This window comes from Python bivittatus, unplaced genomic scaffold (assembly GCF_059951505.1).
Source record: "Python bivittatus isolate LINGU-HERP-01145 unplaced genomic scaffold, Pbiv_v1 ctg000420_np1212, whole genome shotgun sequence".
Taxonomy (NCBI): Eukaryota; Metazoa; Chordata; class Lepidosauria; order Squamata; family Pythonidae; genus Python; species Python bivittatus.
The window spans coordinates 271836-286696 of NW_028277061.1; the positions used below are offsets into that span (position 1 = coordinate 271836).

At 38.5% G+C, this 14861-nt stretch overlaps 2 protein-coding genes across 2 annotated transcripts; both read left to right on the forward strand.

The window, feature by feature from the left end:
• The first annotated feature begins 3079 nt into the window (after positions 1-3079).
• Positions 3080-10828, forward strand: LOC103064170 (vomeronasal type-2 receptor 26-like). The gene is made up of 4 exons (XM_088141969.1): positions 3080-3370; positions 8881-9108; positions 9297-9423; positions 9921-10828. Exons 1-4 carry the CDS (start codon positions 3080-3082, stop codon positions 10826-10828), a joined length of 1554 nt encoding a protein of 517 aa, XP_087998095.1.
• Positions 3816-4619, forward strand: LOC148215863 (vomeronasal type-2 receptor 116-like). The gene has a single exon (XM_088141957.1). The coding sequence runs from the start codon at positions 3816-3818 to the stop codon at positions 4617-4619; it is 804 nt and encodes a 267-aa protein (XP_087998083.1).
• Positions 10829-14861: the final 4033 nt, after the last annotated feature.

The following is a 14861-nucleotide window of genomic DNA, read 5'->3' on the forward strand; positions in this document are numbered from 1 at the left end:
CTCTGTTAACTAACCCCTTCCCTCCAGGAGCATGTCACCAGGTTAATTAAATAATCAATCATTAAAAAAAAAAGCAATAATTTGTCTTTGCACTTATTGCTTCTGAAGAGTCCAAATGAGGAGACGTCTTTAGATGGCAACTTGATCATTCAGCTCCCCATTCCTTTTACGACTTTGCCCAGATGATTCATACAAGTTGACAAGAGTCTCCAGGAGGCTATTAATCAGAGCTGGGACTTTGAGGAGGCACAAAGAATTGGTGGCCCTCAAGAATCCCCAGAGAAGCCTGTAGTATACATGGATCTTCATTGTTACTTATTGTATGTCAATGATTTCTTCTTCTGTTGGACACAGTGGATGGTTCTCAATTTTTTCTATCTTCCTTCCCACCAATCTTTCCAAGAACTTGGAAGTCTTAGTGGCATACAAACAAAAAGCCACTTTTTCCAAGAAAGGTTTTTTTTTTAAGGTTTATTGGCTTTCTGTTATTATATTGATTGATTATGATCTTTTATTCAGCTCACCTAGACTGCTTACACATTGCACAAGTTCGGAACTGCAAAGTAAGAGAAGTTAAAAAAAAATAAAAGCTGTTGCCACAGGAAATGTATTAAAAATACATTTGTATGAAAATACATTTGTAGTTCTGTGTCGTTATGGGATAAAGTCATCAGGTTTAAATGTATTAGTAACAATACATTTGGAAAGTATTGAATTAGGCCTGAATTTTTTTAGGTTGCAACTAACTTAATTCCTGGAACTAGGGAACTGATTTATATAATCAGGAACTGCAATAATTTTCTCTGTCCTTTTTTAGCAGAGGCATTTGTGGTGCTAGAAATCAGGCCTAAGGAAATCCTTATGGAATCCCTGTTCCATAGATGGCACTAGATTACTACCCCTTATATCTCCTTAAACCTGCTTATTGATCAAGAAGCTATCTCTCTATGATGATCTTGTCTTCATTCTTCCCCCCACCTTTCACCAAGTCCTAATTAAACAGAGTTTAACACCTCTTGTTTTCTCAATAACTATGGCCACAATGGATAAGACATTGAGTTAGATCAGCCTAATTTCATATTAGTTAGATCAATACTTCTATTGTTAGTCAAAATGATTAAAGAGGATGCAGATGGCAATCCAATAACTTTGGGGCTATCAATTTGCAAAGTGCTTGAGTAGAGCAATAAATACATCAACACCATTATGAACAGTTTTATTCTACTTTAAAGACATGTCTTAAAATGCATGTTTGTATTGCTTCTCTTTGGAGAAAATTATGGGAAAGAGACCCAAAGTCAATGCTCCCAATAGATATGCCATTAGATTAAAAAGTTCTGTGTCGTCATGGGATAAATTCATCAGGTTTAAAGTTGCTTGCCTTGGTCCAACTGCACCCATGGGCTATGCTATTCCGTTCATGTTTAATCAATGGGATCATCTTGGAACTCATCTCCCACTGGCTGTTCCATCAGGGACACCATCAGGGACACAAAAAAGCATATCTACTACCGATGTGTTGTTACTAATACCCGGCAGAGTTAATTGTCTCTCACTATAATTACCCCATCATTATAATCAGTTTGATCAATCAGAGCTCTACTACTTCTCTGGAAGATAATAGCAGAGAAATCAATATGCAGTTGAGAAAGAGTTTATAAAATACAGGTATTCTTCAGAACAGGATTTAGGGGAAAGAGGCAGGGCAGGGCTCTGTACATTCTGTACTGTTCTTCCCCAGCTTAAAAAGAAATGAATTCAGATCACTGAACTGTTTTGCCTAGGTTTTTGGTTTATCTGCGTGTTTGTCGTGCAATGTAATATCCAGAGACTTTGCTGCTTTGTGTCTAAACTCACAGGTGACAAAACTGGAATCAGATATAGCAGACTCTGTTCTCCAGGAAAACGCAGCTGCAAGGATGGTGAGAGTCCTGGCGCTGTTCCTTTTGCTGTCTCTTGAAGAGTGGAAAACAGCGACCAGAGAGTGTCCTCGAACCAGGTTCCTCACAGTTCCTCATGACTGGTATCAGCCAGGGACTCTCCTCATTGGTGGGATGGCTTCCCAGATCTTTTATGTATGCAACGAAATTGACTTCAAAGATTATCCTCCACAAGTCATGGGCTTTGATCTTCCAGTGTAAGGAATTCAACCCCACTTGCTAAATCAAGACTTTTTTCAAATTCTACAAATGTAAAGTATGAAAAAAAAAAAAAAGCAGAGCTACAAAAGAAATGCTTCCCTGTCTTCCACCCCACTCTTACAGCATGCATCCGGATTAGCTTATTTCTAAGTCAATTTCTGGCATTGTTTACATTGGCCTCCTCCCTTCATTTCAGCTCTAGGTTTTTGCTATTCTTCTCTCTCTTCTTCCTTAAAAAGTGTAGCTCATTGTTTTCTTAATCTTGCTGAATTTACAGCATTCTGCTAAGTGGGAGAGACTTGAAGAAGTTTTGTTAAATCTGTGAAAGCAATATCCTGGGGCTGGAAGAATCTTAAGAACTTGAAACTCACGGTCAGGCAGAATTAATTATTGTCTGCTTTTCTGTATCAAGAATGTTTTATGCAATTTAATTGGGAAAAGAGGAAGGAAGGAAGGAAGGAAGGAAGGAAGGAAGGAAGGAAGGAAGGAAGGAAGGAAGGAAGGAAGGAAGGAAGGAATTCACATTTTAGAGGGCTGTTTTCTATCATCCTAAGAAACAAGGTTTGCAGTTCAGGATGGGGAATATCCTGTACTTGAGAACTGCTGAGTCAATATGTCTGTTAGGTGAACTAAAGATTTGTAGTAACCTAATTTTTTAAAAAATAATGAATTTATTTAGACTTGGACACATTTTACCGATTTCTAAATGCCTATTTCTATTCAGTTAAATTTTACAACTGCATGTATTTCAACCGTGTGATTTCCCCTTATCCCCTCCATTATTTTCTCCCCTCTTAATCATTCATCCCTTTTGAAACATCTGATTAATCTTCATAGTGCAATCACACTGCATCTTCACAAAAGTTGGGCCACCCATAGTGGCCTTTATCCATATCATCAAATTCATATCTGAAAAGGTTTCTAACTCTATATCCAGAATGCTGACCAAATTCTACCAGAATGTTTTGGCATTGGTGTTTGCTGTAAATACAATCAACAAATCTCCTACAATTTTGCCAAATGTCACACTGGGCTTCCACATCTATGATACCTACTATGATGACGCAATGACCTATCGTAGTCTCCTGGATTTGCTCTTCAGATTACACAGATTTGTTCCCAACTATGAATGTGAAGCCCCCAAAAACCTAATTGCTGTAATTGGAGGACTTGGATCTGACGCCTCCTTTCACATGGCAGATCTTTTAGGACTCTACAAGATCCCACAGGTGAGGTTGATGCATAGCAGCAGGGAATGGATTTTGATACTTTTACTAATCTCATGACATCAGAGAAGTGATTTTGTGGTTTTGAAATAGGAAGGAGGAGCTAGGAGGTTAAGGAAATTAAGGTTTGTTCTATGTTCATGGAAGTATAAAAGATAAGGGAATAGATATAGAGAATTTGAGAAATAAGGGGTCCTGGGATGATCAGGGAGGTTCAGAAGCCTGCTTCCCAGTTCAGGTTCACCATATTTCCCCATCTCTGTTAAATAAGTAAAGGAGAAATATTTATTTTCAATGAGGATAAATAGCCAGATAAGGGTTTCCTTTCTGCAGGTATGATTCATTTATGAAAATGTCTCACTCCTATCTTTATTTTGTTTTTAAGCTCACATATGGATCGTTTGCCCCTGAAGATATTTTAACAGCTGAGATTCCGACCTTTTATCGCATGGTCCCAAATGACAGAAACCAGTACATGGGAATTATCCAATTGCTTCTGCACTTTGGCTGGACATGGGTAGGTCTTTTGACAGGAGATGATGATAGCGGAAAATATTTCTTGAAAACCATAGAAGTCTTGTTTTCCAAGTATAGAATCTGTTCAGCCTTCATTCAGGTGTTCCCACGCCATGGTCGTGTCTTTTCCCAAACTGATATGGGTAAATTTGGAAATCTCCAAGTCTCTATTATGGATCAGAGGGCCAGAGCACTTGTCATCTATGGTGATGTTATGAATCTTATGTGGTTAAATACCTTTAGTACTCTTCTAGTTTCTGAAACCACGTATTTTGGAAAGGTGTGGATCATGACAGCCCAGATGGAATTTGCAGTCACAGGTGTGACTAGACGGATGGATTATCAAATGTTCCAAGGTGCCATGTCCTTCACAATTCATTCCAATGAACCTCAGGAATTCCAGCTGTATCTTCAGAAGATAAACCCATACCAACCTCAAGGAGATGGTTTTGTCCAGTTGTTCTGGGAACATGTTTTTGAATGTTCATTTCCAAATTCTGAGGAGTTGTTGGAGGAGGATGAATTATGTACTGGGAAGGAGAACCTGGAGAAGCCTCCTCGGTCTGTTTTTGAAGTGAGGATGAGTGGACACAGCTACAGTATCTACAATGCTGTCTATGCAGTAGCCCATGCTCTCCACGCAATGCACTCATCAAAGACCAGACACAGAGCAAGAATGGGTGAGAAAAGACTTGACTTTCAAGACATGCAACCTTGGCAGGTAATATTCCCATAACAGAACGATATGCTTTGCATGATCCCGCTGCTATAAAATGAAACAGCAGACCACTTTTTCCAATAATGAATCAAATATATATTAATGATTAGAATTAATACTAGTATCCTCAGGTATTTATGTCCATAATAGCTTTCATGGGAAACCAACTGCTTAACTGTTAAAAAAGAAAATGATCATCAAATAATAATCATTGTCAACTATCACTGACTAACATTTATTGTCCAGCAGCAATATGAATGGTTAGAATAGAATGCTTAAGAGAAAATGTAGCAAAAGCAATAAAATGAAGTCATTGGAAAAAAAAAACCTTCGCAGGATTAGGAATGAAAAACCAATACAGGGAAACAGCCTTTCTGAATGGTTTAATTGTAGAAGAAATTTCAAGATTTTGGTGTAAGCATGGAAATGTGCCTTATACACTCATCTGCCACATATACAAGAACAAAATAAACCTATGATAAAAATCACTTTTTCTGATTTTTTTTTTCCAAAGTCTTTTTATATTGTGGAGTCCTTGGGGTTCTCTGAGCTTGGTTGTTTTCTTGCAAATGTTTCATTACCAGGCTAAGTAACATCTTCAGTGCTAGAATAAATGGGGTTTGCTCTCTGTTTATATACAGTAGTTGCCCTAACAGTGTTAATCGGAGTGTGGGTTTTGTTTTGTCTTGTTTTGTTTTGCTCTTTGGTAGTTCCTTGATTAGGACATTGTTTACTGCTTGATTGCTTGTTTGGTGTTAATCTCTGCTTATCTGGGTGATGCTTGCTGGTGAGGAGATGTTCTGGCCTTTGTTTCCTTTCCTTTGTCTCTTTTGAATAGTTTGTTAGAGATGTTGTTTATCTCTCTGTTCCTGTTGATGGCTGACTTGTCTGAATGCCAAGCTTCCAGGAATTCCCTCACATTTTTGGAATTAGCTTGGTCTAAGAGGCTGACAGTTTCCCAGTTGAAACTATAGTTAAATCTGTGGCTGGCGTGGGTCTTCCGGGCTGTGTGGCTGTGTTCTGGAAGTTTTGTTTCCTAATGTTTCACCAGCACCTGTGACCGGGATCTTCAGAGAGCAGGAGCACAGACAGGAGCAGTTCTGTCTGTGCCCAGGATGATGTGACCCTGTTGTGGGTATTTATAGAGATCTGGGGGGTTAGGGGTGTGTGTGGGGTGTTTGGGTTAACGAGTGGCTGCTTGTTTTGATGTCAAAATATCTGTGTATCTTCCTGGGGATTAGGCAGGGTTTTTTCTTCTCTAACAACTCAATAAAAGAAGAAAAATCCTGCCTAATCCCCAGGAAGATACACACATATTTTGACACCAAAACAAGCAGCCACTCGTTAACCCAAATCCCCCACACCCCCACACCCCCCCTAACCCCCACACCACATACCCCAATCCCCCCCCAGATCTCTATAAATACCCACAACAGGGTCACATCATCCTGGGCATAGACAGAACTGCTCCTGTCTGTGCTCCTGCCCTCTGAAGATGCCGGTCACAGATGCTGGCACAACGTTAGGAACCAAAACTTCCAGAACACGGCCACACAGCCTGGAAGACCCACACCAGCCACTGTATTCCGGCCATGAAAGCCTTCGACAATACATATGGTTAAAACTGTTTTTTTTGTTTGTTTGTTTGTTTTTGCCCAAGAGAAAAGAAAATAAAACTTTGCAGGAATGTTGGTGGATATTCCCTATCATTTTCCTCCCTCCTTCCTTCCCTTCATGATTGCTAACATTTTCTCCTAAGAATAATCAGGAATGTCACTTGCTGACCTTGGGAGCAAATTCAGGATAGGAATGCTTTATGACTAAATGATAATCTCTTGAAGCCAAGACACACAAACTCATAAACTCTTCAATGTACAGAATTTGTGAAGCAGATTCTCCTTTTACTTATGTGGAATTCTATTGCAAAACCTTGGTGAAGAGAAGAGAAGAGAAGAGAAGAGAAGAGAAGAGAAGAGAAGAGAAGAGAAGAGAAGAGAAGAGAAGAGAAGAGAAGAGAAGAGAAGAGAAGAGAAGAGGTCATTTGATATGTTTGTGGATTTAACTGTAATGTGAGTTCAACTGTACTGTAGTCCCTGGCAATCGGGAAACTGTTTCATGGCAACAGGTGTTCAAGATTCCCTGAAATCTGCACTTAGAGAAAGTAACTGACCTGAAGTCCCTTATGAGCTTCCATATGAAGGATGGACTTGAACCTGCATCTCCTCAGGGCTAGTCCAATGTTTTAAACATGCTATAGCTCTATGGTATTTCTTAAAGCAATTATAGCTTCACTACAACATGTATTTATGAGCTAGCAATGTGTGTTGGCCTGGTTTTCTAAAAATAAAGGGAGGATTATTCTGGCTCTTGGGCTGAAAGGGAGCACCTGGACCAAAGCCTGCAGTCAGCTTCCATTGGTAAAGGTGGATGTGAACCTGGTTTCTCCAGTCCAATGCTTTAACCATTTTGGTTCTACAAGAGTTCATAACACAATTATTATTGTTTCACTACATCATATATTTATTATTACAATCTGTGTCAACCTGATGTTTGAAAAACATTCTGATTGTTGGCTAAATTTCTATATAGCTTTTTGGCCAGGAGCTTAAGTTGGCATCCATAGCACAGTTTCCTCCTATCTCCAGTGAAAACCCCTGTGAGATACATTGACTTGAGAGAGAGAGAGTGCCTCTCTTGTTAATATCATAGCAGCCCACTGTTAGAACTCAACCTATCCCTCTGCTGGTGGAAACCTTTGCATGGGAATTGGGAAGCTGTAATTGTAGCTGATGGGAGAGGCTAGATGTGAATCTCTCCCAGGCTCCATGCAAGTTCTTACATCCAAAGATATTCTGCAGCTGAGTGTGAACTAGAACCTGATTTCCTCAGTGTCAGTCCTACACCTTAGTCACTTCCCTCTATCAGTGGTTTCTTGTTTTGTTTGTTTTCTTTTTTTAAAGGAGAATTTATCACTTATCCTTCCTTAAACTCATCAAGAAGGGCAACTAGAATTCATTATATTGTGCATGAGTGTTCAATACAACATTGATTTCAATCTACCAGATAACTAAGCATTCTCACTGCTTAAAGAACAACAACATTTGATCACGGTCATAGGCTGTAAATTACCCACAAAAAGCAACATCCTCTTGATCTATACTATCAAAGTTAGTCCCATTGTCAGTGCCAATTCAAGACTATACGGGGCCCTAGACCACATTGACAGATGGTGCCACCTGCTGCATGAAAAGATTTGCATTTTCAGAATGATTCAAAAGTAGGGACAGTGTCTGTGCCCCCTATGTTTGGCATTCTAGGCCAGGGCCTACTTGGCCTTAGGCTAAAGCTAGCCCTGCCCATTGTCTCATGATGATGACCTTCTGAAGGCATAGTCTTAACTCTACAGAGCAGATTTTGGCAACTCGATAGTATTTCTGGGATCTTCCTAACTGAAATGGACAATCACCTTCCAGACCTGAAGCTGAAGTGAGCTGCATTTGAGGAAAGTGTATGCTTTTTAATAAAATTGGTTAGTTGGAAAATCTGCTACCTGTCAGAGCTACTAGGTAGAGATGGCCAGAAAATTAACTCTATGGGAAGGCTTTAATTGAAATTGGCTGTAATAAAAGAATCTTGCAAGCCTGATTGTGCTGGACCACCTACTCCTTCTTAGAGTTAGTGATCAGGGAAGCTTTTATCTGAACCACTTTCCAAATGTTATCTGGCCGTTTTGGACTTTAAATAATGCTTTGGCCCCTTTTGCCATTCCATCCATCAAGGTGGAAATCTTCCATACTCTCTGCATAAACCACCCATGCTTTTGGTGTGGGACATGTATGCCAATCAATTGGTAGATTTGTAGTCTGCCCAAAGCCTCAGTAGCTTCGGGGCATCAGTGCATTTTTCACAAGTGTCCACCTGTCTACCACCCAGAGTAGGAGAAGAGGGGCAAGAGAAGATACCCATGGGTAGGGTGAGAAGCAGGGAGAGAAGGAAGAGAAGTGGATCTTCAGCTTTTTCTGCTAGGAATTCGTTCTACCCCCGCCCCTCCTTTTGCCTAGGTAACTTACAAAATATGCCTAGGTATATGCATAGTTTGGTCAAGGTCATCTTCCTTACTCCTTTAACTATCACACTGCTTCAGATTTTTTCTATGATAGACTAACACAGCTCTTCTCCTATACTATCTCCTAGATAACAATTGAACTTCAAACTTCTCATAGATTGACATTGTATTCTTAATTATACTATCCCTCTGTTGTTTTTATCTTCCTCCCAGCTACATGCATTTCTTCGTGACATTTCATTCAACAACTCAGTTGGAGAGAATATATATTTTAATGATAGAAGGGAAATGGTTGCTGCCTTGGATATCATGCACATGATTTTATTTCCAAACAACTCCTTCCATAAAGTCAGAATTGGGCAGGTGAAATCAATGGCTTCTGAAGGAAAACAAGTCTTCATAGATGATGAAATGATTCAGTGGCCCAGAACCTTTAATCAGGTATGTATTCTTAGATTTTCTTGTCAGATTTTCCCTCAGTTAGATAAGCCATCTGGGCTAACAAATTTTCATTGCTGCAAAATGTGTCAGTGTCAAGAATGTTGCAGGGCTGGGATAAATTCAGTATTGTTGCTGCTTAAATTTTCTTAACTCCTCACAACTTGGACTCTTTTGATTTTTATGGACAGGTATGTCCTATTTCTGTGTGCAGTGATTCATGCCAGCCAGGGTTTCAGAAGCAAAAGAAGGAAGGGGAGAAATTTTGTTGCTATGATTGCTTGCCCTGTCCAGAAGGAAAGATCTCCAACAAGACAGGTAGGTGACATGGAACCCTTAATGCTTTTTCTATCCTTAGGGTTCTGTAAAGTGGTGTCATTCCACATCTGAGGATTGGCTTGATCCAGACCAGGGAAGCAACCCAATTTGAGGTGTGTCAGAGTTTAGAGGTAGGCAAGATTGAAAAACAGGAACTGCTGGGACTTCTTCTTCCTGTTAAAATATTATAGCAGAATCTTGAAAGTCTGTCACAGTTTTTCTCTAGTACTACTCATGCATAACAAAATCAAGGAACAGTTATTGCTTTTTGTAGCATTCCTGGAATGGCTCTACTTACTCTGAGAGTCAGTCTGATCTTCCATCATAAGTGGTGTCTTGACTTTTAATATGAAGATGTGTAATTTGATGGCTCTTACACAATGTTGAAGTGAGCTGAATTGATTTGGCTTCTAATCCAGTCAAGCTATAATGCGACATTATTATTTCTGAGATTTCTTTTCTTTTCTTCTCATTTCTTTTCTTTCTTTTCTTTTCAGACATGGATGAATGTATCCAGTGCCTAGATGATCAATATCGAAGCCTGAGCAATGATAGCTGCTTCCCCAAAATAATCACCTTTCTTTCCTATGAAGAACCATTGGGAATGAGTTTAGTCTCAATTGTTCTTTGTTTTTCACTCATCACAGCCTTGGTGTTTACTACTTTTATTATATACAGAGACACTGCCATAGTCAAAGCAAATAACCGAGAACTCACTTATACTCTTCTTTCCTCCCTCCTGCTTTGCTTCCTCTGTTCTTTCCTATTCCTTGGACGGCCCCGCAAGGTCACCTGCCTCATCCAGCATGTTGCGTTTGGCATCATCTTCACTGTGGCAGTTTCTTGTGTGTTGGCCAAGACTGTCACTGTGATTATTGCTTTCATGGCCACCAAACCAGGATCCAATATGAGGAGATGGGTGGGAAAAAGACTGGCCAACTTCATTGTCCTTTCCTGCTCTCTCATTCAAGCTATCATTTGTGTTGTATGGCTTGCCATTGCTCCCCCATACCCAAGGTTGGACATGAAATCCCTGACGAGTGAGATAGTAGCAGAATGCAATGAAGGATCTGCCTTCATGTTTTATTTTGTCTTGGGCTACATGGGACTTCTGTCCATCATCAGCTTTGTAGTGGCTTTCCTAGCTAGAAAATTGCCAGATACTTTCAATGAAGCCAAGTTCATCACTTTCAGCATGCTCATGTTTTGCAGTGTTTGGTTGACCTTTATCCCAACCTATTTGAGCACCAAAGGCAAATACATGGTAGCCGTGGAGATCTTCTCCATTTTAGCCTCTGGGGCTGCCCTGCTTGCCTGTATCTTTTCTCCAAAATGTTATATTATTCTGTTCAGACCTGAGCTGAATAATAAGGAGGGATTAATGAGGACAAAGAATAAGCCATAATAACTGCATCCTGTTATATAATGTAGTGGTTGCCAAATTTAAGCTCTGGCACTCAACATACCATACTATTTCAGCATCTCCAAAGGTTTCACTATACGTTTCTTTATGGATATTTTTGTGAAAAAAATATAATCGTATGTTGCATAAGATTGGTGGCTGTACAACTCTTTTAAATAAGTGAATGAAATAATACATATTTCAAACACAGGACTGGATGAAAAAGTGGCAACTGCTGTTGTCTTGTTTCCACAATGAGAACTGCTGTTAAATTTCACACAAAATCAAAACTGACTCTCAACACTTTAAACTAAAGATTTAGCCTTTGTGGTGAGGTATTGATTTCCCCCCATATGACAGGAAATGACCAGGAGATTCTTGGCTTGTTCAGATATTGGACAATGAGAACCTCTAACTGGGTTCGGGTGTTTTCATTTGGTGTTTTTATTTGATGAGATCTTTCATTGTTGTGCTTTGTTTTAAGAAAGAGATAGCATGGAAAGGTCTAAATAAACAAATAAAGCCAGTAGAAATTTTTTCTGATGGTCAAGTCTATATTACTGAAACAGGGAAGAGTGCAGAAATCAACCATGCACCAAGGAGAGCTGTCACTAATCAGCCAATCCCAACAAGACATGCTCCAACTTCATTTAACCGTAGCAATTTTATTTACCTCTAAATGGTAATTAATAAAATGCAATGGTTTGGGGAAATGTGATGTCTGTGGAATGCATGAGGAAACAGCAAGGGCACTACATCCTTCAGGAAGCTCCTTGACTGCTTGGCTATTCACCGCTATTTTGCTTCATGGATGCTCAAGTCTTCTCTTTGAGATTCCACAACACAATGTGATTTTGACAATTTGGAAGGTAGAGAGGGTGGGAATAGTGCACAAACCAGGGGTCAAATATCCACCTACATCTTCACTCTATACAATTTAACTGATGTAGATTGCACCAGAAAGTCCCACATTCAGTAACTAGCTAACAGCAGCAGCAGCATCAACTTGAAACAGCTTGAAAAGTTGTTTCACTGCAAACAAGGGAGAATCAAATCTATAAATAGGAGATCTGTCTACTTCAGGAGAAAGGAGTCATGTTGTAATGTATCAATTCATCCATTTACAGTGGGGCTTAAAAGTTTGTGAACCCTTTTCAATTTTTAATATTTCTGCTTAAATATGACCTAAAACATGATCTCTTCTCACTAGAAGTCCTAAAACTAGATAAAGAAAACCCAGTTCAACCAGTGAGTCAAAAATATTATGCTCGTTCATTTATATATTGAGGAAAATGATAAAAAGTTACATATTTGTGTCTGGCAAAAGTATGTGATTCAATTCAGGGATCAATTTAGGGATGTTGGTATACCAGAATAATTATGTTAAGATATGGAATGAAATCAAGTAGGAATGGTAAGATGGGGAGAAATTACAATCGTCATTGTGGGGGGGAATGTCTGTGATAAAAATGAATGTTTTGCAAAGAATGATATTTTTGTTTCAAACAGTACCTATTATTTTTAATTAATTTTTATTAATTACAAAAAAGGAAAAAAAAACACAAAAGTGCTTTAACATAAGAGTGACTATAACAACAAAAAAGTAAATATATCAAACAATACCTATCATGACAATTGATGTACCATTTAAACAATGGCAGAAAGATTTATCTAAGTTTGTATGGCAAGGGATAGAACCAAGAGTTAAATTTAAAATACTTCAAAATGCAAAGGAACAAGTAGGATTTGGACTGCCTGATATGAAATTGCATTCCACAGCCTGCTACATAGACTGGATGAAAGAGTGGGTTTTGCTGAGAAATAAGAAGATCTTAGAATTAGAAGGCCATGATCTGAGATTCAGATGGCAGGGTTTTCGATGATATGATAAAATTAAGGTTAATGGAGAGTTTATGAATCATTATCTTAGAAGCGCCATATGGAGAATATGGAACAGATATAAATCCAGACTGTGCCCAAAAATGCCTTTATGAATCTCAGCACAAGAAGCATTTTACAGGAAAGGAACCATAGGTAAAGAGAAATAGTTAACTTATTGAGCATTGTTAGAACAGGAACATGGAGAATATAAGATGAAATCAAGAGAGAAATTGGCTGCAGAGGGATTTACGTAGTTTTTAATGGTTTTTGTAGGCATCATTAAGAGAACGATTTAAGGTAGATAATAGGACATTTGGAACTGAGCTGCAGAAGACAGAAGTTGAACTATGTACAAATGATGGAGATGTAATTGCCAAAATTTACAAACTTTTACTGAAATATGAAATGGAAGAAGAACAAGTGAAACACTCTATGATAAAATGGACTAAGAACTTTGGACACAGCATACTGATAGAACAGTGAGAAAATATGTGGTTAAAAGGATCAAAACATATATTATAACTTAAAAAATACTTTTTATAAAATGATGTACTGTTGGTATATGACTCCAGAAAAATTGTCTAGAATATATGAATGTACTTCAAATTTATGTTGGAAATATGGACATGAAGGGTCCCTATATGATGCCTGGTGGACTTGTAAAAAAGCCAGAAATTTCTGGATTCAAATACATATAACGATATAAAGAGTTTTAAAGATCAACATTCAACTGAAACCAGAACTTTTCTTGCTGGGATTAATGGACAATCAGAAAAGAGCCGTGGAAGATTATTCTTATATATAATTACTGCTGTGAAACTATTATATATGCAAAAATGGAAAGCCTCTGAAATAGCCACAACAGAGGAATGGTTGGAGAAGGTGACAGAGCTAGGAACGATGACAAAGTTAACATGTTTGATTAGAGAATGACCAACAGCTATATTTATCAGTGACTGCAAATCCCCTCATGTACCTATTGCTGAAAAGAGAAAGAAATGAAGTTGTGATTTCTGGCTTTGAAAATTAGAAAAGGTAGCTTATGGAAAGAAGGAAATTGTGATGTAACTTTAGAGAGAGAAGGTAAATTATAAATGCATTTATAACCACTGTCAAAAAGATCGGAAACCTCTTCTTTGTAATTTTTACTTTTCTTTCTTTTTCTTCCTTTCTTCCTTTCTTCCTTTCTTCCTTCCTTCCTTCCTTCCTTCCTTCCTTCCTTCCTTCCTTCCTTCCTTCCTTCCTTCCTCCCTCTCTCCCTCCCTTCCTTCCTTCCTTTGCCTTTTCTTTACCCTTTCCTTTCCTTTCCTTTCCTTTCCTTTCCTTTCCTTTCCTTTCCTTTCCTTTCCTTTCCTTTCCTTTCCTTTCCTTTCCTTTCCTTTCCTTTCCTTTCCTTTCCTTTCCTTTCCTTTCCTTTCCTTTTACTATTTTCTTTCTTACTTATTCACTATTCTTCCTTATTTGTTTCTTTTCTAATATTTTTATTGTTTTTATCTTGTTAAAACTATCTTCAATAAAAAATGCATTTAATAATTCAGGGATGTTGGTGGACTTCCTCACATGAACTGCCCACTTCAGGTCCTTCCACAATATTTCTATAGGTTTAAGGTGCAAGCTTTGATTGGCCATTCCAAGATGTTAATTTTCTTCTTCTTTAACCATTCTTTGGTATTATGACTTGTGTGTTCTTGCTTCATGAACCACTTTCTCTTGACCTTCAGTTCAAGGACATGGATCCTGATATTTTCCTGAAGAATTTGCTGTCACCATTCACAATTCATACTTCCATCAATGATGGTATGCCATCCTGGTACAGAGACAGAAAAGCAGGCCCAAGCCATGACACTGCCACCACCATATTTCACAAATGGAGAAGGTTCTCATGCTGGAATGCAGTGTTTACCTTTCACCAAACATTATGTTTTTCATTTAAGCCAAAAAAGTTCTCTTCTAGTCTCATCCATCAACAGAATATTCTTCCAATAGTCCCAGAAAAGTGGGAATTATGCATGGGTCCTCATTGTTACCCACTGTATGGCAGAGATCTCTTCTTCTGTTGGATACAGTGAATGGTTCTCAACTTTTTCTATCTTTCTTCCCACCAATATTTCCAAGAATTTAAGAGTTACTGTAACATCACAAATAGCCAAATTTT